The sequence below is a fragment of the Phymastichus coffea genome, unplaced genomic scaffold (assembly GCF_024137745.1).
Source record: "Phymastichus coffea isolate CEN01 unplaced genomic scaffold, Cenicafe_Pcof_1.1 PCOF00077, whole genome shotgun sequence".
NCBI lineage: Eukaryota > Metazoa > Arthropoda > Insecta > Hymenoptera > Eulophidae > Phymastichus > Phymastichus coffea.
Window position 1 is genome coordinate 187556 of NW_026706888.1, and position 26223 is coordinate 213778.

The 26223-nt window shown below is 30.9% G+C and overlaps 3 protein-coding genes across 3 annotated transcripts; 2 read left to right on the top strand and 1 right to left on the bottom strand.

The window, feature by feature from the left end:
* The first annotated feature begins 9348 nt into the window (after window positions 1–9348).
* LOC131668436 (uncharacterized) lies at window positions 9349–17614 on the top strand. The gene is made up of 12 exons (XM_058942606.1): window positions 9349–9639; window positions 9726–10132; window positions 10389–10488; window positions 10570–10671; window positions 10761–10919; window positions 11015–11070; window positions 15441–15741; window positions 16243–16649; window positions 16857–16956; window positions 17126–17227; window positions 17315–17473; window positions 17525–17614. The coding sequence occupies exons 1-12, from the start codon at window positions 9349–9351 to the stop codon at window positions 17612–17614; spliced, it is 2274 nt and encodes a 757-aa protein (XP_058798589.1).
* A 1758-nt stretch (window positions 17615–19372) lies between these two features.
* LOC131668390 (uncharacterized) lies at window positions 19373–21086 on the top strand. The gene is made up of 6 exons (XM_058942506.1): window positions 19373–19699; window positions 19831–20237; window positions 20443–20542; window positions 20618–20719; window positions 20798–20956; window positions 21024–21086. The coding sequence occupies exons 1-6, from the start codon at window positions 19373–19375 to the stop codon at window positions 21084–21086; spliced, it is 1158 nt and encodes a 385-aa protein (XP_058798489.1).
* A 146-nt stretch (window positions 21087–21232) lies between these two features.
* LOC131668391 (probable cytochrome P450 12a5, mitochondrial) lies at window positions 21233–25537 on the bottom strand. Its single transcript, XM_058942507.1, has 11 exons — window positions 25387–25537; window positions 24741–25034; window positions 24381–24492; window positions 24182–24304; window positions 23671–23821; window positions 22832–23082; window positions 22573–22753; window positions 22315–22481; window positions 22170–22248; window positions 21899–22099; window positions 21233–21343 (listed from the first exon to the last, which is right to left on the bottom strand). The coding sequence occupies exons 1-11, from the start codon at window positions 25535–25537 to the stop codon at window positions 21233–21235; spliced, it is 1821 nt and encodes a 606-aa protein (XP_058798490.1).
* Between the last annotated feature and the right edge of the window lie 686 nt (window positions 25538–26223).

Genomic DNA, 26223 nt, shown 5'->3' on the forward strand with positions numbered 1-26223 from the left:
AACTAGTAAAATAATACACACAGTTTTAGAAATAATAACGTAATTATGACAGGTTAAGTATGAAAGAAACTCTTAGTGACGAACAATCTCTGATAAATATAGATGAACAGCATATATGACATTTCTAATATTTTACATTTACTTTAAAAAATGATGAGAGCCAGATGGGGTTAAAAAAGGAAACTGGACAGTATTATTTATTGTAGTACAAAAATCGTAATAATGAATATACAGATCTGAAACTTTTTCTATCTTAAAGTACTTAGAATTAGTCAAAGTTTCATTTAATTCATTATGTGTTTTAAAATCTAAAATTGAAGTTTCAAAAACCTTATGTTCCCATAACACCTTATTTTGAAATGAACGGAATAACATTCGTAAAATTCAATTTTTAAGCCTAAAAGAATTATCATAAAAGTGCGCTATTGATTCCAAAGAACAAATTCTAACGAAGCCCTCAAAATTTTTGGTTACTTCAAATCTTAGAAAAGCGTGGTAAACTTAATTTTTCTAATAAAAACAAAGAAAATTAAAGATTTCACTGAATCCTTTAATATGACAAAAGTTTCAAATCGATATATGTATTATTAGAACGATTTTTATACGACTACAAATAAACCTTGCAATTTTATCTTTTCAACTTCATCTATCATCCTGAATAGGAAACATTTGATAAAATAATATTTATAATTACTCGGTGCTGATAATTAATAAATAATCAATGGATTCATTCATATTATTTAGATATCAAAAAATATATGACAGACTTAAAGATCTATACTACTATTGTGTGATTAAATTTATTAAAAATTTATTTAGGCTCAACGTGGGCATTAAATTGATAATGACACAGCACTAACACGAAAAAACCAGATTGTAATAGCAGAGTTCATACTCTTTGCGAAAGCAGTAATAAATCATGGGTGTATAGTTATAGGAAATACACGCAAGCCCGAGCACGATTATAAATTAAATAACATTCATCTGCAGGTGCAGAAATGTTTATTAATATCTCACTCCACGTCGATGTTAATGGATGCCAATATATTTTTCCAGTAATAAGCCCCATTAAAAACACCAATATCAACTTCATTTAATTAAATATCATCGTTGGAGTTTTTCTCTTTTTTGCACTCCCGTAGCTTTTGCCACTTCATTGCACTGCTTATTAGCGTGAATGGGAGTTCCAGCTAACTCCTCGTCAACGATTTGTACGTTTCTTTTTTCCCACAGAGCAAATTGCTTCTAGATTTTACTTTTACAACGATGGTAGAAATTTCATCTGATTAGCATCGCTCTACAGTTGTTGGAAAAGCAAATACTTTCCCGAGATACAGATGACTTTTTCAATTTTGCGCAAACTTTCCCGCTTCGTCGTTCTCTTTCATATTGGCGATGAATTTTTCCCAAGAAGATTCTTCCACTTGCCGAGTAACCACTTGTCCCGTCTCTCGGCTGCACGCGGGTATATATACCTGTAGACAGCACGAATGATGAGTTCTCGCGGGCTGTTCGAACATTTTAATCAAAGCTTGCTCTATAAAAAGTTGCTTTTTGAATACATGTACAGCGTTTGGAGCCAGGAGAAAGGGGAAATCGCGCTTAATTAGATGCTTCAGACAAGGGTGAACCGTGAGGCGAAGCGAAAAAGCGTAGCGAAGCACTGATAGCATATATCTATAAGATTCTGAGCAGAATACTCGAAGCGAAGGAAACTTTATTTTCTGGAACCCAATGATTAAATTACACTACGCACATGGGCAGCCAGAACGCGAACAGTAATCAATTCGATTTCTCTTATGGATAAGAAACCGTCACTGCGAAATTTTCTATTTCTTCCTTCCCTTGCTGTACGTTTATTATTACTTTTCAATGTCGATTTTTATTTTATCTTGTTATTGAATATTTATTTTTTCTTCTGATTCGCTTAAGAATACGCTTTGTTATAAAAAAAATTAACTACAAGTTTCATTTCATCGAAGCAATATAAAAAGTATGACATGAAAATCTAAAGTTTAACGTAATATACGCGTACTTTCATCTTTACTTAAAAAAATAATATTTTGGAATCATTTATTAGCATTCAACAATAAAATCTTCATTACATAATTTTCATGCGAAAATTTTCTAAAAATTTCATGCAAATTCTTTCAGAGATACATAGGTATCTGTACATATCAACCACGGTTCCCGCTATAGTAGTCATGAGAAGCATACAACCAATTAGAAATTCACATTGTTTCCACCTAACTTTATGCAATTTATATAACAATGAAAATATTTTGCAAAATAAAAGTATAAATTTTCGTTGGAGGTTATTTTCATTCTCATATTTCGTTTGTATTCCTCGATGAAAACTACAAAAGAAAGAGCATAAAAAAGAACTAGTATCCGGCGACCCTCCGATGTTACGGGTACACAACTTTACTTTCCGAGCACATCTTCATCATCGCGCCGCACCACCACCACCGCCATCACAACCCCTTCTGGTGCCGAACGATAGCAAAAAAGTCATCTCTCCCTCTCTCTCTTGTGAATACATTTCCTCTTCAAACGAACAGCGTCCCTAATTGCTGCCTCGAAGAAAAACGACAAGCAAAAAGAAGAGCTGCCATTTCCAAGAGGTGCAAGCTTCGATAATGGAAAAATTCTTGTACACATGCAACGGCACTTTAGAAAGATAAAAGGCAAAGTATCGCTAGTTCAGAGAAAAGGAACGAGAAAGAAAAAAGCGAAGATACAAACAAATCCATCGCGATCAGCTCTTCTTGTTTCACGAGACTCTGAGGCTTAATTAAAAGCGATGGAGAATAGAGATTGGTATAACACTCTCTGGGGCATTGACAGATGACTACATCTTCTTGTATTTTAACTCTTTGTTCTTTTTTCCGCTGTCTTCAACAGCTGTTTTCTTTTCTTTGTTCACAAGATATTCAATATTTTTCTGCATTTTCAAATAGTAAATGAAACTGCGGCAATAACTATTGAAATGTCAGAACTAAAGATTTGCGATTAAAAAAATGTGTATTGTTGTACTGGAATATTTGATGCATATTTTTTTACGTATAAGCTTAATTTTCTTAATATAGTTGGATCGTAATGCATACTAAAATTTTGATAATAAATGACTCAACCTCTAAAGAATATTACATGATCAAACGAAATCCTAGTGTATTTATTCTTATTTCGAGGTTTTATTATGTTGAAATAATATTTGAGTAATAAGCGAACCAAGCTTTCCAAAAAGGTTCTTTCATTCAAAGCTTGTTTGAACCCAGAACGAAAGGAGAACTATGTCTATTCCAATAAAATATATAATTCCTTTCGGAATTGGTATTTCAACTTCTGAACTTTATGTACAGCGACAATTGTTATCTTTATTCAACTATGAAGGCTAATAGTTTTTTCAAAAATAGATATTTTTTGTAATCTACATTCTTAAAAAATAATATGGAATCAGAGAAACTTAATGAACGTTCCAATCAAGTTGGCTATTTTCGTTTGATTAGATTATATTATATGGTCTAGTAGATACTGTTCGCTCTGATCATATCAATATGATGCTGAAAATTAGATCAACTGAAATTAATGAAATTTTCCGGGGAAAAATATCCGCAAAGATTGGCTTAACAAACAATAATACCATTCATTAATGAGGATACAGACACCCGTGCGAAAGACAGTGAAAGTGCGAGGGTGGAACTCAGTGAAGCGTGGCTAAATGATCAGACCGAGTGTGTTCAGGCTTTCGCACACGCGTCTATAATTATTAGCTAACGAGAGAACTGTGCACGCATGCTGAAGTTCTCTCTCTCCCTCTCTCTCTCTCTCTCTCTCTCTTGTGAGTGCATGTTTATGCTCGGCTACCCGGATTAGCGACAGATACTGGGGACTTATGAGCGTGTGTACGTTATAGTATCGGCCGCCTAATCACCACGCGACGATAAGCCGAGAGTAGAGAACGAGGTAGTCGCCTCTATATTTTGTAGCGTGTGAAATATGAAAATCATGTTGACTTTCTGCTACCACTGATATTCGCTGGCTTTTCTGCTGCGCTGATACATTGTTTGGATTGACAGAATTTTTAACTCTCTTTCTCTCTCTCTCTCTCTCTCTCTCTCTCTCTCTCTCTCTCTCTCTGCCTCATTAGAACCGGCGACCGCGACATATAATATATTATTTACGACAGATCCCGGGAAACGAAATACTTTTGTAGTAATGAAAAAATTGCGCGTGTCGCTCTAATCTGATCTTTGTTGAAGTGTACGTATTCTCTTACTGGCTTATTGACAAATATTACAGATACCCTCATTATTTGTGACAGTTTGCCTGAAATTATTTATCAGAATTTATATTCTTCGAAGAGATGGTTGATAAATAAATGTGCCAGTTATTCAGAATATTAAATTTATAATAAAACATTTTAAGTAGCTTTTGAATCAAGTTAGCTGAAATTTATTCTAAATATATTTTATCGTAATAATATTGTATAGAAAATAAAAACAATCGTACTCACAAATGGGTCCTTTATGATAAATGTTATCACACAAAAAAAAAATAATCTTAGCTATTTTCCAACATTAAAATCTGTTCTTATCAGCTCAAATCTTTTCACACTTAGATTAACATTCGTAATACTATAGGTGATAAATTACTTACAGTAATAAACGAATTTAAAGTAGTTTAAATCGATTTAAAATTACAGAAACTAAATAATAGTTGAAGCAAGCTTAAAAGAAATATTCATTGAAAATTAATTAGGAAAGAAATTTTTGATAGAAATTAAAAGAGTAAGATGATTTCTATGAGCTGGAAATGATAATTTTTTATAATTATAATAACTATAGTTTTATTTAGAAGTTATAATTCGATAAGTAAAGATAAACGGCTTACGAAAGAAGTAAAAGTAAATTCACAAATATTACAAAAATTTTTCTCGTGGTATTTGAATAATCCACAAACTCGAATAAAGGTATAGCATATAAAAGTACATCACAGAACTGACTGGTAAGGTAAAAGTGTAAGCACGTTGCATAAGGCAGGTAGAGTGATGGCAAACGTAAAATGCGTCCGGTTCGCTATAAACGCATGCACCGGAAGCTGGCAGGCCGCAAGAGAGCTTTCTTGAAGAAGTGCGGTAAAGGACGCGATGCCGAGTGAGTTAAGACGGAAGTTTTACTTTTCCCGTAGAATTTGCACCTAAACAAAGTTTCCGTTCGCTCTCGCAAAGCCAAAAGGAGTTAGCAAGCCGTCTCTCTCGTGCTCTCTCTTTCTCTTTCGGAGCTTCGATGTTGCGCGATTAACCTATTTTATGCGCGCACACCAAGAACGACGTGCGCCCCCTATGTTTTCAGGTCGAGCGATCGACGCTAACGAGCTAAGTTTTAAACAATCCACCCAATCCCCTCTCTTTTTCCCAGACGTAGTCCGTCGCCGACTGCCGATGAGCTATCGGTTTGTACGCCAAACTTCCAATATGAATCTCTTGGCAAAGGTTACTGCACATTACGCGTGCTCACGCGAGCCTATTCGTTGCGCTGCGGCTTCGATTTCCCCACACACCGATCGAATGACTTTGCAGTTCCTTTATTGGTTGTTCTTCTGTATGCATACAGATTAAATTGATATGTCCTTGTAGGGTGCCAATCAGCCGTGTGTAGTCAATTTCGAGAGCATGTAATCTCACTGACGGATTCCCTCCATCTTTGCTACACGGTTAAATTATACTTTTTTCCTTTTTTTTGAAACTCATGCTGTTTACAATTGAAAATGTTGTTCTAATAATTGTCATGTTATATTCCTATTATCAACATTCATCAATCATTAATGTTTACGTGTTCGCAAAGTGATTATTATTATTATTTTTTCAAATGCAGCAAAATTTGTTTTTTTCAAACTTTAATATTTTCTTAGTCCAGAAACTCAAAACCGCAAAACTAGTTGAAGATTTTCTTTGAAAACTTTCAAATTATTAATTTTCAAAAATCTTTTGTTTAGTACTTGAATAATTATTCATTAAAACCATTCAAGTGAATAGCTCGTTCTTTACTAGTAAATATTAAAAAACTTATTAAATATCGTTTAGCTTAGATATTAAAGCATTTTCAAGCTCATTTTTTGAATTCGTTTGAGTGTATGAGTTAAATAATTATCAAAATCTCAACCGTCATTTCATGTTTTTATCTAATTTAATGGTAAACTATTTACTTTTACTTCATGTTTAAATGTGGGAATAAAACTTATTTCATGATTAGAAAAACAATGATTGCTTTATAATATATATGATGATTTATGCTAATGGACTGGTATTGATTAGATAAAAATATCGAAACCTGTGTTTGTAACTTAAACATTAAACAATATTTTATTAAAAATAGAATCAATTTTTAATTCTTGAAGCATTATTAGAAATTCATAATTTTTACACTTTAAAATATTCTCATTTCCTTAATTATTGTTCAGTAAATGCATGCATGGGAATGGATCGGATAACGACGCACTTAAAAGCTAAACGAAATTCGGTTTTCCTAATGAATGCACTCTTTCAAATACGAGAGATAAACTCAAATAAAATAATCTAGCAAAACTGAAACAATGCGATTGTTGAAAAAGATAAAATAGCAAATTTACTATTTTCCGACTCATTATTTATAGAATTTTATAAATAAGTTATATTGTATTATTCTGAGAAAGGTGTATTTCAACTTCTATAATTTGTCATTGTTTCTAAAACGGTAATTATTTTCTCTTCGTAGTATTTTTGTTTGACCAAACTCTTATTTTTCTATAAAGGAGAGAAAAAATAAACGGAAACCGTGCAGATTTTTGCGGACAAAACCGTACGATGAAAGTTCGGAAAACGTATAAATATAGTTTTGTTGTAATTGTTTATTTTACAAATCACTTCACGCTGTGAAATTATTTAAAAAATCAAATTTTTAGAAATAAAGAAATCTCTATTACTGTATAAAGATATTTTATCGAATGATAAGATGTTCTCACGATAACGTTAGTCGAGAATCACACTTGGTTCATTAGTTTTCTACATTACCATGAATAGTGAAGTGTATGTTACCTATATATAATAACTGTTCAGTCGATAAGTATTGCTCGAAATTGAGAAATCTGCGAATGTTAAGCTTTCCCTATTTTAAACATATATTGTACTGATGTACAGAAAAAGTAATTTTTTGTCCGAAAAAAACTGTAATTTTTGTGTACAAATTCCAAACGGATTAAATAAAATTTTTTTAAATAAATTATATGTTTATAAATATGCAAAATAATGTCAATAACTTTTGTAGAGAATGAATTAATTATATGTAGAAAGAAAAATCGATTTAATCGAAACTTGAACCCGAAGTCTTTGTATTGTCAGATTTATACTTTATCACTTTCCTGTCGATAACTGTTGATACGTAAAACTGTACAGTATCCATGTTTTTCCAACTGTCGTACGGTTTTTGTCTGAAAAAGTCCGCATGGTTTCTGTACATTTTATGTACGAATCCTATACAAAATCTATACGGGATACCTACAAATTCTGTATAAAATTTGTACATATTTTACATGTACTAAACCAAATTTTAGAAAAAATAAATAATTTAAATTAATATAAAATTTTGTAATATTACATATCTTTTATACATATACATGCTTCAAGATCTTTATAAAAACAAACATTAATTCTCTTCAATAATTAAAATACAATTAGAGTTATATTCATGTATTGATAAGACTGTTCCAGTTCGGTTTTCAGATCCGTAACGTGTAGACTAGATAATAATATAATATAATAATATAATAATAATAATAATATAGCATAGAATATACCTTCGATCGCTGTAACGTGTTTAAGTTTTATAGTAAATTATAGGAAATCAAGTCTTACTCCTTCTCAACGGGGATATTTCGAGGTATGAGCATTGATACAGTCAAATATTGCATATCTTTACCAGACCAAAAAAGAGACCAACTTATTGAATTGGTAAATAATTTTCTTCTCACAAATGTTTGTACAATTCGAAATTTTGTACATTTAATTGGTAAGTTAGTCGCAGCGTGTCCAGCAATCGAGTATGCTTGGCTATATACTAAGAATAATTTAGAGAAAGGAAAAATTTTTTAACTGATTATGAATAACTATAATTTTGATAATGTAATGACTTTATCAGACTTAGTTTTTAACCATCTGGATGGTGGAAACAAAATTTACACAAGAGAGTACATTATACCAAAGATGGTTGCTATGATAGAACTATTTATACAGATGCATCCTCGTCAGGCTGGGGTGCAACTGATGACATGCGTAAAATATTTGGTATCTGGTCAGAAAAAGAAAAAGCGTGTGGCACTTAGCTCAGACGATTTCTAGTATCTCTGAATTCGTGGATCAAGTGTAGCTGCTGGGGACATCTACCTAATGTTACAGTAATCTAGTTCGAGCGAAAACTTCATATAATTATTATCGAACGTCACGTTCAGGTAAGTTCGTTTGATTGTTCAATTATTCGTGTAATAGAACGATATGCGCATACATGTCAATGTATTTATATGTTTATAACTTAGCAACAGAGAAACGAATTTTATTTTAAAGAACAGAAAATCTATTGTTTTCATAGTAATGTTTGTGATATAAAAGACAAAAAAACCAGGGAGAGAGGCTTTTTGTAAGATAAGAGCGATGCCAACTAGACGAAGGTCTCTAACATTGTATTTGAAAATAAATCAATACAATCACTAATTTGTGTTATGAAAAATCGTTACATTGGTTCTTATAGTTCGTGCATATTATTGTTAAAATTAAGTAGAAAATTTATTCATTTCTGTACATAAAAGTGTACAGAAATTTATATGGAGTTAGGTTGCAATTTTTTCATGAGGTAAGTAGTTGTAGATTGTAAATTTTTTGAAATGCTGTGAATAATTTAAGATGTAAAGAAGACTCTAACACAATTACGCCAATTTCCATTGCATATGCCATAATTTGAACCTAATGCGTTATTTAAAACTGCACTATATCGGATCTCGCCGACTTTCCTTACTTACTGCTTCATAATTCATTGATCAGTTAGTTCATCCAAGACTTAACATAGATGGACAGAACGTAGAAGCTGTAGGGCAATCATTTTTTATATGTTTCATTCTGTAAAGACAAAAATGAATATTATTGGAAAATTTTCATCGTAACAGTGGTTATAGTGAGTTTTTTAATGTGAAATTTATTCGGTTATACATCATACCTGTGACATACTATTACACAACAAGAACGTATCCATTGTGGATATTCTATAGAATAATAATGACTTTCTGATTGCTATAGAAGTCAATTGTTTCAACTTAACAAAAATGAAATCTAATTCAAGACTGAAACTAGCTCTTCATTTCACGAAGTATAGCATAACATTATTATGTTGTTGGCCACCTCGTAATCCTAGCAAATTACAACATTTCATTTTTGAATTGTCATGGTGGCTAATGTTTATATCTTCATTGTGTTTACTTTTTCCACTGATCAATGCAGTTTATATTTATAAAAATAATTCCGGAATTATGACGAAATCTATTTGTCTTTCCTGCGCTGTTTCTCAATGTACATTAAAAACTTTATTGTGTCGAATACGTCGCACCAAATTACAGGTCAACAACCAAAACAAAAAAATATGTATATTTTATGGTTCTATAAGAATACTATTATTGAATATTTCAAAAAATATTTGGTATAGAAACTACTAGAAGAAATGGAGGATTTTGTGGATTATCCTAGCGAGCTAGACAGAAAAATTCTTGAAAAGTATATTTCACAATGTACTATGTTACACGTCGGCGTTGTAATATGGGCTTATTTGACATCAATTTCATTTATAATTGGACCTTTCTTAAATTCTCAACCATTTCCAACTGATGCAGTGTATCCTTTTTCAGTAGATAATACATTCGTAAGGATTCTCGTATATTGTCATCAATCTCTTGTTGGACTACAGACATCAGCGGCAGTTCTACTTGATTGCTTAGTAGCAGTATTATTATGGTTTATAAGTGCTAGATTTGAAGCATTAGCAATATCTATTCATAAATACAACAGCTTTGATGAAATTAAAATTCATATTGAACATTATCAAAGATTATTACGGTTAGTATTCAGTAAGAATGAGAGAATAAAATACTCTTCTTACGTTTTATTAACATATTTTTACTAATAGTGATAAAATTAATTGAATTATTTCATATATGGCACATACTAATGAATGTAGTAAGACATAATTTAATTATACGTTGTACTTTTATTTATTGATTGTGCTTTATTTATTTGTAAAATGTTAAGATCATTTTTTTCGTTTTTTCTATTAATCAAAGTAATTATTACAATCATATTTTTATTTTCAAAGATATACGAATGATATTAAAGAAACAATAGATTTATTTATATTTGCTACGATACTAACTTCTGCTGGTGGTATGTTATTCGGTGCCATTCAATTAGCTGTAGTAAGTAGATTTTCAAATTGTAAGTAATTACAGTTTTAATATGGTAACATTGCCAGAAATATTTTTCTTCTTGAATTCAAGGACCAGCCCTTAGCTATCAAAGTACAATATGCTGTTGTAGTGGTTACAGGAAGTGTAGGTCTTTTTATATGTTCCTGGGCAGCTGATACTCTACTTCAGTTGGTAAATTTATCAAATTTATATAAAAACAAGATTTCATAGTAGATATTATAATTTGATATATTTCATATTATAATTTGATTTATTTACAGGGATACCTCATCGGAATAAATATATTTCAAACCAACTGGTATGCTATGGAAAGGAAATCAAAATTATGTTTAATGTATTTAATTGCCCAGTCACAACATCCAATAACGATAAAAGCAAATCATATTCTCCCTGCATTATCGCTACAATTCTTTTCTCAGGTAATAGCATTAATCGTTCGCACTATCTTCATTAGATCACGCAAATATAAATGTAAACATTTGAATTGCATGTTCCCGCCAACAATGCTGTATAGTTTCTTATAACATCTTTCAAATTTTTTACAAGTATGAGAATCATGATGGGGATAAAGTAGTCATAATGTTGTTATCAGCACCACGATAATTTATTTGAAAATATTTTACCTGTTGTAATTTATTTTTATGTATATATACTTCTATAAAGTTTACAAAATAATAACACTTGAAAACAATAAGAACTTTGCTTATTAAGTTATTTTTTTCCTAAATTTTATATTCTAGTTACCGATCTAATGATTATATAGTATAATTTTAATCATTGCATCGTTTAAATATAGGTTACAAAATCATAATGATATTGGATTATAAATACAAAATGAACAATGTTGATTTTCTAATGTTCTACGGAAATTGTTAGATATCTTGACTTGACCGAATTTGATTTTAGTTTGATAACTAAAATAATCTGTAGTTCGACAGCAAGTTTTTAGTGCTATATGCGTTATCGTAGATTAAAGAAGTATAGAGCATACAATACCTGTATTAATCTGTCGTCAAATTTTTTATATCTTAAAGTTGACATTGTACTATCTGCACAATTGACGTAAATTTTGCAGCATGCCATTCTGTAATAAAAGTATGCATACATGAAAACGATTGAATATTCAATCTAGTACAACATTAATTGGTAGATAATTTTGATGTTTTATCGATAACTATAAGACATAGTACAAACTATGATATAAGAAAATGATTGATAATAAGACTCACATAATTTTATATTCATTAAGAAGTTGTGAAATTACCCGGGAATCTACGTAGCAAAATAATTATCCATATTGTCGAGCAAAGCATTGTAATTGAAAATTATGTTTAATCTGTGGATTTTCTATTTTTAGTTTATGCACCGGTTTTTCATTCACGTAAAACAGATTGCCTGATACTTTATAGCTTTTCGCTCAGTCGTTTGACTGTGATAATGAAATATAGAGTAACACTAGAGGTAGCGTTGCTATTTACAAAAACAAGTATAATGTTAACAGCTATTTGGCCTCTACATCAATATGTTAATAAATTGAAACTTAAACTGATAAATATGGTACGGTGCTTTGCAATAATGAGCCCATGTGTTTATCATGTGCAGTATTTACATAATTATTGTAAAATCTATAATTTCTCAAATTCATCGAAAAAAAATCCAGGTATTTTTATTACATTCTGATTTTTAGTGCTTATGTACAGATAAAACGTATAGGTAATAATATTATTCTAATGTAGGTTTAACGAGCACAATCATGAGAATTTTTGAAATGTACAATTTCTAAATGGATAACAAAAAGTATTCATTACATTTTCAATAAGACGCGTGACGAGGGATTTGGGGGATAAACCGCCTGCCGAAATCTCGCCACCGAATGAACGTTGATGACTCGTCTTCTCGACTTATTTATCGGGCGCCAGACTGCTCTCTTTGGGTGCAGCAGTCGTCGGGAATCGGAGTCGGAAAAACGCCGTACAACCTCTCACAACGCCTATCGATTGCGACAGGGGCTGGAGGTTGCGGCGTTTTACGGCCGGGTTGTCCTTCACAAAATCGCGTGGCTGCCTCTTCGACGCTCGTTTGAACTCCTTGCTCGTGCAAATAGTGATGTTGACTAGGCTAACTCTCGTGGGCAACTTTATGTTCCAGGGCAGGGTGCGAGCGGAATTTATCCAAAGACGGACAATTATTTCTGTTACCTTTTCTATGCTACAGCGAGTCGGTTTCGTCGGAAATTTCGGATTTACTTAAGAATTCACGAAGACCGTTAACTCGTGTGAGCACTCAAATCACTAACCAAGCCTGGCTTTCCGGTCGCGGCTGAAAATTAAATGATAGCATACACGGAAAAGATGCGCAACTTAGGTCAGAGAAAAGAATCAATTAAATCTCATACACTTTATTAATTACCGAACTTACACTGATATCCCCTCGTGAAAATTACGGAGGGTTCTCGTTTTTCGTTTCGTCTTTGAATATCAGATAATGTATATTTTAACTTATATAGTTAAAACTTATATAGTTAACTTATAAAAGTTTGTATATATTATAATTTACATCTCTTCACAAGTAATCATTGCGATAATATAGATTTATATAAAATATATAAGATATACAAAAATGATTACAAACATTTACGTATATGAATATAATTGAGAAACAATAAATAATGACGTAGACCACAATTACAATCTAGTCATGGTCAGGAGTTGAAATAGAGTAAAAGAGTTGATTCGAGAACTTCGTACGTGAAGTAATCGGCTGGTTTACAATCATACTCGCGCAGCCCTCATTCATATTATAATATTGTATTATCTGGAAAACGTGAGAATTTTCGGAAGATCTATAAAGTATATAAAAAAATACAGCAATTCTGGAAATTAGGTTAAAAAATTGTGAGGCCACGAATTGCTGGATACAAAATTTTTAAATAGCTCGTGCAAATAAGGGGAGATAGTTTTCTCTAGAAGCTTGCAACAGGTTTTAATAATGTTTGTGAAATTAGCTCTGCATGTATTGTAGGGTTCAATGTAATCGGTCGAATTGTATTCACTTTATATTTCTATTTGTCACCGATTCAATTTCGAAATTTGTATTTAGAGCTTTATTGATCGATTAATTTATACTTTATCCCAGCTTGCTCTTACCCCGAATGATTATCTAAAATATACAGTGCCGCTCAGCCACTTTTACCCCCCCACGGGCAAAATCAGTCTAACTTCAAAGTTTTATATCTCTGGTAGAAATTAACGTACAGAGACGCGCGTGGGTGCGTTTGAAAGGTCTTTCGGAGAGCTTTCAAATGATATGACTCACGGTTGCCATCGATTGTTTTTTTAAATTTTGCAACAATTATGCAAAATTGAAAATTCTGAAATTTTTTTATTATTTTTGACAATTAGCCAATTTTGGAAAAAAAATCGTACGAAAATTTGAAGTACACCATTTTTTAGCTATTACCAAGCCCTATCTGAATCACTCATCAAAAATTTATTTTCGTCAAATATGACGCGCGCACGGGCATTTTTTCCTGGAAGTGACAGTTTTTTTCAACATTTTTTACCTCCGTCAAATTGTAACAATCGAAAAAAATTTATAGGAGAAAAAATGTTTGTTTTTTCACGTAGAATACTGCAATAATTTTTTTTTTGGTTTTTCGAAAAATTTTTTTTTTCGGTTTAAATTATTTTTCAAGGTCGAAAAAAAAAAGATTTTCTTTTTATGTAATTTACGATACTTGTTATGTAGTATTATTGAATGGGTGGAAAAAAATTTTTTTTGTCGTTTCTCATCTTTTTAGCGTACCGACTGTGAGAAAAAAAAATTGAAAAAAACCGAAAAAAAAAATTTTTCGAAAAACCGAAAAAAAAATTATTGCAGTATTCTACGTGAAAAAACAAACATTTTTTCTCCTATAAATTTTTTTCGATTGTTACAATTTGACGGAGATAAAAAATGTTGAAAAAAACTGTCACTTCCAGGAAAAAATGCCCGTGCGCGCGTCATATTTGACGAAAATAAATTTTTGATGAGTGATTTAGATAGGGCTTGGTAATAGCTAAAAAATGGTGTACTTCAAATTTTCGTACGATTTTTTTTCCAAAATTGGCTAATTGTCAAAAATAATAAAAAAATTTCAGAATTTTCAATTTTGCATAATTGTTGCAAAATTTAAAAAAACAATCGATGGCAACCGTGAGTCATATCATTTGAAAGCTCTCTGAAAGACCTTTCAAACGCACCCACGCGCGTCTCTGTACGTTAATTTCTACCAGAGATATAAAACTTTGAAGTTAGACTGATTTTGCCCGTGGGGGGGGGGGGGGGGTAAAAGTGGCTGAGCGGCACTGTATGAAGTCTTGCTTCTTCGGATGGAATTATAGAAAACACATAAAATATATAAAATCGAGCGGCACTGTATGAAGTCTTGCTTCTTCGGATGGAATTATAGAAAACACATAAAATATATAAAATCGTCTTTAGCTAAAATTAAAGAAGAAATTAATATTTTTTATATAATAATTTCCGAACAAGCCGTACATTGTATTAAAAGCAATGGTTTCGTGTAGAAATATCTAATATCATACCTGTTTTTTTTAATTATTTCATATTTATCTATTTAAAATTTCCAACAATAAAGGTATTACTTTTCGAAATGCCTTGATTTCTATTAAAATGGGATTAACAAGTATATATTTACCGTGGTTCGACTGACAATGATCCATACAATCGGATACCTCGATTTACTCTTGATAAGTCTCGCTAATTTATTTACGGAGCGTCAGTCAGTTTCACGTGGGAGATAAGTACATAGCTTTACAGTAGCAATTTACGTGTTTATTATTTATATTCGAAACTGAAAGTACTAGTAAACTGGAACTTATCCATTTTGTTTCTAACGAATAAAAATTTGTCTTGACTTTACCTGTTGTTGAAACAAGAAAAATGAAATTCTATGAGAATCCTAGAAGTTATTACAATGCACTTCGATTGGCTGGTCAAATGCTAGCTATTTGGCCATCAAAAATTGGCGCAAGTGTGACTGAAATACTGTTTCATGAAGTAAAATGGTGGTTCTCATTTTTAAATAATACTGTGATACTTTTAACACCGCTAATATTGGGAGTGTACTATTTTAGAAATCAATCTGTTTTAATGACCAAAGCTTTATGTGAATTAACTGCTGTCAGTGAAGTTTTTATAAATCTTCTACAATTCAAAACTCAAAATAATAACTTTCAGGTTAAAATACTATTACATAAATAATTATATAACTTCCTTCAATATGATATTATTTGAATCTTATTTATTATGAATTTATATTGCACCATGCTTAAACGAAAATATTCGAAAATGTAAATGTAACTAACGAAACAATAGTTATTGATATTTAGTTTAGAAAATAATAGCATATTCAAAATTGAGTTTATTATAAATCGGAAACAGCAAATGTACTAGGAAGAAAAAAAATCTTACAATACTGCAATTAACTCAAATTAATTTTTGCACATCATACAATTATCTATTATTTCGTTCAGTATAAATATAATGTTTCATAATAAGTATTCTAGACAACTGTTGTTCATACTAATAAATTTCATTAATAAGGCTTATATTGTTTGCTAATAAAATTGCAAATATAATTTCGCATTTTTAAAGGTCTTGAAATAACTTTCATTAAAACCAAAATTGATAATATCCATTTTCTCATAACTGATAATTTATTCACTCTATTTTAAACAGATAATTCTTCATGAAATGGACGATTTTATTCAAAAAGCAAATAAGTATGAAGAACTAACCATTCAAAAATATATCAATAGATACAAAAATTTCCAACAATTCCTTGGTTTTTCTTTTATAAGTACTGCAACTCTATTTGTCTGTATACCTATCGTGACTTCACAACCACTTCCAGCAGATGGATGGTATCCTTTTTCTTTAGAGTCTTTTCCAGTTCATATCTCCATATATATATTGCAAGTTATAGCTATTGGCGCAGTTGGATTTGGTTTCGTTATTGATATTCTACTTGCAACTATTCTTTGGTTCTGTGCTGTGAAAACTGAATTATTGGAAAACTACGTTTGCAGGGCCAAAGGGAAAACGGATATAAAATACTGTGCTTATCAACATCAACAACTTATTTCGTAATTAATTTATTAAATATAGATTTCAATTCTTAATAAACTCTATTTTTTTATAACACGAAGTGCTTTTATCAAAGATTTAAAAAAAAAACTTAAAAATAATATAATATGATTAATGAAAATATACTATGATCATTTGTTGAATAATAACTCAATATTTATTTGGTACTTCTATATTTTACTAAGAAATTACATCATTTCATGTAGATATGCCAAACGAGTGGAGATTGCTGTAAAATATGTTATACTGAAAACAAACGTAACAATGCTTCTATGCAGTATATGCGGTGCTTATCAATTGATCAATGTACGTTTTAATTGCTTAGCAACAAATTTTAACATATTTTCTTAATTTGAAAGCACTTGATTGGTTCTTCACATATAATAAAATTATATCATTTTCTTCAATAATTGTGTCCCTTATAATTTTTACAGTTTTAAACTATGACATTGATAATATTCGTATTCGTTTTCAGCATGAGCCTTTTGAAGTATTAAGTCGGTTTATACTTATGACTATAGCAGGATCATTTAGACTTTATGCAAGCGCTAAACCAGCAGATGATCTAAAGGAAAATGTATGAACGTGATTTTCCATTAAAACAATGCATTATTTACTTATCATAAATCTATTCTAATTAAATAAAATGAAAATAAAATGTTAGTGTGAAAATTTAGCTAGGTCAGCTTTTGTAGCAGCTTCAAAACAGGATTCGCTATCGAATTCAAGACTTGCATTGATGCTAGCTTATCGTTGTCAGACACCAATAGTCATTTCCGTGACCGGAATCATCAAATCTTACTGCTTAGAATACTATGGCTTTGTGAGTTTATATATTCAAATATTATTTAATTTATTATTAATATCATTACAGTGTATGCAAAGAAATATTCTCAAAAAATTACAAAATGATTTGGAAAATCTCGGCAAATCATTTTTTATTCCTGTTTTGCTCATCAATTAACATGTAATTTTTAATGCCCAACTGAAAACAAGTGATAAGTGATATTTTTTTACTTTGCATTCAATGTAATTATGTTTATGTTAATAAAAATAAAAAATGTAGTCTTTCGATCTAACTCATGTATGAGCCTCCGATGGCATAGTACATTACGATACAAGTGCGGGAAAGTAGATTCTTGTCTCGTGTGGCGTTTAAAAAGTTTTTAACTGCCATAACCGAGCCAAAAATTGCGATTACATCCATAAGAGAATGTTTGATAGTTTGAATGTTTGATTTGACATGGCTCATCCAAGTACTTTTATTGATAACTTTTATATTGACTAATTCATTATATTTTATGTATGTAAATAATTCAATAAAGATAATTAATAAAACATTTCAGTTCCTATCAACGATGGTAAAATATTTTGTGAATTTAAGAGCAGTTTTAAATTAAATGTTTCACGGATACTCAATTCAATTAGTATAAAGAGTTTTATCTTTTTGAAATTCCATGATGAATTCCTGATAAGCTACATTATTAACCCAAAAAAGGACATTGTATTTTCATTATGGAAAAATTTCCAAATATAACAGATTCTGACGCTCTTCGGTATGTATACGAAAATTATAAATATGCGCTTTGTAGTGAAAATTTTTTGTTTTAAATATACATATCTTTCATTATTTGATCGTTCCTCTCAATCTCACTTATACTATAAGTATTTCTAAAATACTAGTTTATATTAAATGATGCATAGATTAAGTAAGTTTCAGAATCATTAGCTAAACAAAAGAAAATTTGTCACCTTTCATTCAATAATGTTCGACACCGCTTGTCGCTGTATCAATACGTCAAATTGTCACAGATTTTTCATGAAGGTTAGTTAAATTAATTTATAAATTTTACTTCAGTAATTTCTTCAATAGAAAATATTTATATCAGTTTCAGTACCTAAACTATGAAATCTCATATAATTACTTTGTATGCTGCTATTGAACATTCAATAGAATTGAATTAGCTTATCATGACAAGATTTTAAGTCGGCTAAAAATCAGTATCAAACGTGTTAAGAAATATTAGCTGATATCGAATAAAAGTGTAAAACCAATTCGATCACTTCATGCATTTATTATTTATCTATCATCTATATCTTTTGATATATTGTGAATCTTAATTTACTCATGACAATTATTTTTGTCTGAATATTCAATATGGATTTATCTATTTACTGTCTACATGTAGCAGAAATATAAGCTAAGCATTCCTTATCCGTCAATCAGTTTTTAAGAGCAAACATATTTATAGTACTTTACCGATAATGATGTTTACCTTCTAATAAACGTTGTCACGAAAGGATTTCGATTGAATAGTCCATGAAATTATTTGGGTGTTAGTGAACGATAGTAGTATTCAGCATTGAAATTTGTTCAACATTTATAAGTTTGTAAAATAGATGATTATAATATATGTTTTTAAACGTCCAACATGTATTTTGTATTACAATTTTCCATATCGATAGGAAAATTGTTAAAACAACTCTATTTAGTAAAATGTAGTAATAATAAAACGGTATAAAATTATTTTTTCTAAATGATTTTTCATCATTTTTTATCGATACATTTTGCAATAGATACCAAGCGTAGTTTTAATTATAGTTATACGTTTACGTAATTTGTGTTGATTGCGACAACGAAATAAAATTTATTACTTGAAATAAAAATAGCTTTCATATTAATTTCAGCAATATTTTGTAAATGACTGTATTACTAGTCTGAATGGAGAATAATATCTTAGACAGTTATTCAAACATCAAATCAAAAATTGATCCTATCAATGCTTTGCAATATTTGAGGTCTTTAGGAAGGATTTGGACAGTTTGGCCACTAGACATTGAAGCCAGCCGGTTAAAAAAAATTTATCATGAAATTTCATTGTGGTTCATAATAGTCAATTTATTTTTCGCATCCATAACTTTATGGATGTCAGTATGTAGTTGTGGAAAATATCCTATATTAATGGCAAAAAATTTATCACAGTTAATGATTATCAATGACTCATTCTCACATTTAATACTTTATAGATTATATCGATCAGATTTGAGCGTAAGTTAATAACATAGTATTAGATGTTGATTAAATTATTTAATTGTGATTCAATGTATTGTTCACATTCACTTCTGCATTGAAGAGTGATAATGCTAAATCTGCATTTTATATAATATCATATGTTTTAGATTTTAGTACAAGACGTTTTTAAATATATGGAGATTTGCAAAAATCATGAGAGAACCAAAATTCAAGAGTACTTTGTACGTTTTTTTATCATTTACATATCTCTTATAGTAATGTATATCATAGCCGCATTAGCTTTCTTTTGTGGTGCTTTTATTTTGAAAAAAGATTTCCCGATCGATGCTTCTTATCCATTCTCTACTGACTCTGCTTTAATGTCCACAATTATTTATACTCATCAAACATTTAGTATTGTTCAGAATGCTACTTTGATCATGATTGATTTCTTAGTAATTACTCTGTTTTGGTACTCCGGTGCAAGAATAAATATTTTAGGGTATCGTTTGCAAATGATACAAAATGCTGATCAACTAAATTTGTGCATTCAAGAACATCAAGAAATTATAAGGTAATTTATTATTTATAATTTCTGAAAACTTCAAGAACGTTAAAACTCATCTATGTTAAAAACCCAATTGATTTTCATTGGCTTCGAAAAAATTAAGAAATTCAAGGAGCTATAGAATTTAAAGGGTTCATTTAAATTAATGTAAATATAATGTACTACCATATATGAGTATATAATAACTTAAACAAATATTTTAATGTTACAGATTTATTCAATATTCAGTCACCGCAGTTCAATTTATTGTTTTTAAAACTATTTCAATCGTCGCAATTATTATCATTTCAGCAGGTCTTCAATTAATTTATGTAAATATATTTTACTTTATATGTACTAATTACATATAATTATATGACAATGTAACTATTAAAAGGAACTTTCAGTATGATGCTCAGATTGTGGGATCTCAGTTTTCATTAATTATTACTGTAGCTATTCTACGAATGATAACGTACTCGTCAACGATTGACGAAATGAAAGAATTGGTAAAAGCTTTTTATTCAATATCGCTATATAATCAAATTAAAAATAATTCAATAAATAATCCATAAACTATATTGCAGAATGATAATTTAAGGTGGAAAATTTATAAATCAAACTGGATTCAAAGTATCTCAAACACAAACAAGAATGTTCAAATTTTTATTCATCGCTGTCAAAGCCCGATTGTTGTATTACATGGGCGAATGTTCAATATAATATCATTGAAATTTTTAGCTAAGGTTAGAATGTAAATAATATCAACGATGAACGATTTTGTACCATTTAAATGAATAATTAAATTTTCAGCTAATATACACGTCTGTATCACATCTAACAACATTGCGAGCTATAATAGAAAGATATTCTTAAAGTCCATTATCTTATGGTATAAATTTAAATAGCATATTAAATTATTTATTATTTAATAACAAAATCTTTACTGACAATATTATAAAGGAATGGTAAATTAATATTTTATACAACTACTATTCTTTAACGTGAACAAGTTTGTCTGTTTATTCTCTGTCAACGAAACGGAAACGAAGTGGTCTACTTGGCACATTCATCATTAGGAAGCGACTGTTGATGTCAGCGTAGTCATACTCTACTCTAAATTCGCGCAATACCTACAAAGTAATTCGATTATTAATATAAATTAATATGGTACATTTAAAACTGCGAATAAAACACTTTCGAATATTATTACTGACTTAGAACTACATTACATAAAACACTAATACAAACACAAACACAAGCACAAGCACAAGCACAAGCACAAGCACAAGCACAAGCACAAGCACAAGCACAAGCACAAGCACAAGCACAAGCACAAGCACAAGCACAAGCACAAGCACAAGCACAAGCACAAGCACAAGCACAAGCACAAGCACAAGCACAAGCACAAGCACAAGCACAAGCACAAGCACAAGCACAAGCACAAGCACAAGCACAAACACAAACACAAACACAAGTACAAGCACAAGTACAAGCACAAGCACAAGTACAAGCACAAGTACAAGCACAAGTACAACCACAAGCACAAACACAAGCACAAGCACAAGCACAAGCACACTTACAGACACACACACACAGATACACACACACAGATGCACAGAAAGACACGCACACAAATGTGAGCCTGTTAATAATGGTTAACAGCATAAAATAAATAATTAACGAACCTTTGTTGTTAACAACATCATTTCTAACTTGGCCATACTCTCACCGATGCATGATCTAAGTCCTTTACCGAAAGGTAAATAACTATTTTTAGGGTAGGATTCTTCATTGGTATTCAGCCATCTTTCTGGTTTAAATTTTTCAGGATCTTCAAAATTTTCTTCTTTTTGAGAAGAAATTTGATTAGCCATAATAATGTATGTCTAAAAGAGTAATCAAATTTAATGTTAAATATTCAGTGAATCAATATCAAAACTGTTAATTTGTGCTCACTCCTTTAGGTAATGTATAGCCATGTAATACAATGGTCTTAGGTAGTAGCCGAGTGAGATAAGGAAATGGCGGACGTAACCTGAAAGGTTATTTATTCCATGATTTTTAACGTATGATAATCAATTATAGTTTAACTTTTATTTACCTTAAACATTCATTGATGCATGCACTCAAATATGGCATATTATCAAGCGTCGCTTTAGTTATTAGTAAGTCATTTCGGGCTTTCAAATTAATCTCTGCGTGTAATTTTCTTTGAACACGAGGATTTTTCGCCAAGTAATAAAGTAAAAATGCTTGTGAATTCACTGTCTACAAAATTAATAGAACGCAATAATTCTGTTTTTTATTCTGTAAGTTAATATTTCATTATATCTCCAAAGAAAGATATCATTTTTCTTACCGCCTGCATTCCCAGTATAACCATATCCATCAATAATGTCGATACGTCATCTGGATTCATCCGCTGCTTAATCAGAAGATGGTCAAGTATTGTTGAGCGAATCTGCGCATCTTCTTCATTGTCCACTGATATATCTTTTCTTAGATTTCCTTGAGCAATACGAATATACTTTCCTATCACACTATCAATAGAATTTCCATATTCAGCGTGCAAAATTGAACACTATACTAATATAAATATTTCATTAAAAAAGACATACTTATCAATAATATCGCAAGAAGTAAAGAGTTTTCTGCTGAATGGAGTTTCCATAAATCGCCAGAATTGAAACCCAGTTTCACAGCGACTCATGTAAAGATGTGCATCGACTAGAGCCTCAATAAATCGATTCGTTTCAGAATTTTCACTATAACCAGTAGAATCAAGGAAACCGATTTTCCGATTCAACATTAATATCCAAAAGCATTCCATTCCCCATCGCAAAAGTTCCTGATGAAAATTGCTTGGAACCTGGAAATAATTGCATAATACTTTATGAAATCACTTTTTTCCGAATACTCGCCCCACACATGTTTATAGATATACGTATTCGTATTGAAAACAGGCGATACCATGCTCTGTGTTAACCGTGGTGGAGGAAAATTGGAAGTACCCAGCTTTGTGATAAATATCTTTTGATATCTGCAGTCTCGATAACTTTGTGCAGCCAATTTGTTATAAAAAAAAATAAAAAACGCACGAACAAGAGCTCATTTTATAAAATTAATAACAATCAGAAAAATACATTCTTATTTGTTTTGTTTACATCAATGATAGCTGGATTTATTATTCCATTTATGATTCTTTTTTCGGCTAAAACGGCTACTTAAAATTTGCTGCGCATACTGGTTTAGCGTAAATTATATATTAAAAGTATTTGCCATAAATCCATTGAATTCTCCATTTCGCTCCACCAAAAAATTATCACGAAACAAAGAATCGTCTATTTCCAACCTATTTTTGTACGTCTATACAGATATCGAGGAAGGGGCCTTAATCAGGACTTCAGAATCTCAATTCATCTCAATCTCAATCAATAAACATCTGTGAAGAATTTACCTCGTCTTGTCGATTTTTCGTTTGTCTAATTCTTAGCACTAGTTCATCGCAAGCCATTTCCAGTTTCGGAAATTGCTTAAGTACTTGTTCCGACATGGGAACTTCTAAAGACTTCTTTGTTTTTATCCATTCAAGACTATCAGTCCCTTGCCTACAAATATTAAGATCATCTTGAATTGCATTCTCTACACTTACGTGTATTTATAGCAGGCAATTTCATTTACAAATTATTTGCTGGAACTATAATTAATTTTAATTGCTACCCTTATTTATCTTTCACGACTGCAAAGCAAAGTTCGAAGAAATATAGACAGAGAGACGGACATTTTACGAGACCATAGTCACTTAAAATTTTAATGACGATTCATTATATATCCGACTCTCAGGCATCCGAAGAAGTAGAAAATAGCGAAGTCGGTGCGATGCGATATCGTTTATAAAATATTAAGCTGTAGCGCTTTATAGCAGGAACAAACTATTGTTACAGTAGTAGGTTTGTATTAAAACATACGTGCAAAATGGCCCGGAAAATCGATATTTTCGATAGTTCAATCGATAGTGTTGAAGTACGTCAATACTGCTTCTTGTTGGTGAGTCTCCCTCCTCCTGGAAAACCTTGGCAATATGTTCAGGTCTGTCATTAAAGAAAAATAATGAATGTTTTGTTCTGATGATTCATCAAAGAAAAAAATTTTAGAATCATAATTCACCTATGGATCAATACTACATCTCCTGTAAACGGACCATTTAAACGAACAATTGGCCCATATTCATTAAACAAGTACCTTAAAGGACTGACATTTCTATTCCACAGCAAACGTCCTACATTCGACAAAAAAATATAAAGATTACGTATGATTTAGATTACAGGATATTTTATTGATTTTTAAACAAATTTTAAAATGTCATCGAATATTCTCGAGAAAATAAATCTAACATAAGCAAAAAAAACATAAAAAATTCATGTAAACAGAAAAATTATGAAAGCCTCTACCACAAATGTAACATCGATGAAAATAATACGAGAGCCTTTTCGGTGTCAAATGAAAAAAAAAAACGAACGAGCGTACCCTCGGAAAGCCCGTTGATAAGCACACTGCGAAACAGTTGCGTACCGAATAGCGGCACGTATCGCCAATACTTCTCCCATAGTTTAAGCAATGCTGGGCCGGGCACATCTTGGAACGGCTGGTGACCGACCAATTCGTCTGGGAGGTGTTTTGATGAATCGTCGACTATTTGCCCAGCCGTTTTGTCAAACGTTTCGAGAAGAGGAATCGGCGCTTTCAAAGAAATGTTAGCATCTGGTTCCCTGAGCAACGCTCGCTGGCTTTTCACTATTGATGCATCTATCGATGCACCACCTAATGTTTAAATATAATTCTGAGAAGAGATTTTTTCGAGTGTTAACGTACAATTCTTATATGTAGTACACTGAATTCAAAATATTAACGATCACCAGAAACGAAAAAATTAAGTTAATAAATGAATATCATGAATAAACTCATGGCAATAATTCGACCGCTGTTGTCAATATTTGTCGTTTATGAATGTATAAACGATGCATATTTTATTAATAAGAAAGATATTTTATAAATTTCGTACTTAACGTTAGATAAATCGGGTATCGATATCGCTTCACTTTTGTCTAAACTGACTCACTGAATTAAAAGGTTATACAATGCACATAACGCTGTTATTTCAAAAATCACTTACTCAAAGCAGTTTCAGTGTCGAGTTTCGATCTAGCTTGCCTCTCAGCAACAGTCGCGGTATTGGTAAGCCTTTGCGAACAGTGATAAATATACCTCAAAGCTGATCTCCGAGGATGAAAACGAGGAAGCAACAAACGAGCTAAGAGTTGCATTTTTCAGTGTATTTCAGCCTTCGTAAATATTTTATTTAATTTACGTAAAGAACAACTAAACGCATGCCTTGTATTTGTGTTTGTGCACTTACTGTAATGTAGCACAATTATTATGATTAATAATTAGATAATCCAACAACAAATGTCTAATCAATCTAACACGGTAAATGCTTCGACGCATTAATAAACAAATGTCGTTGCTATGGCGACGTAACCCCATTGCTATCGTTCTTTCAATTTCATTTATCGTTGAACAAAATCATACCTATTTTCAGTGTTAATTGTTAATAAACATATACTTAAAACTAGTTGTATTTGTTGTACACTATTGAAAGTTTAAAAAATTTAATATGATGGATATAAACAAATTTATTTATTACATTCAATTGAATAAATATATTTTCATAAAAATATCAATTAAATAAATACATTAAGAATTATTCTATAAAAATTATTACAGAAAAAATCGTGTGTTGAAAATATTAATAATTAATCTTACTAAGCCTACAATGACGATTAACATTGTAATTTATACAATTATGTCAAGAATAATGGTGTTGTATGCACGTATGCGCCAAAGCATTTAATGATTGTACGCGATCTTTTATTAAACATATTACAGATTTGTTCTAATCTTGTTGACTGTAATGAAAAATATAATAATAATACTACATAATCAAAAAATA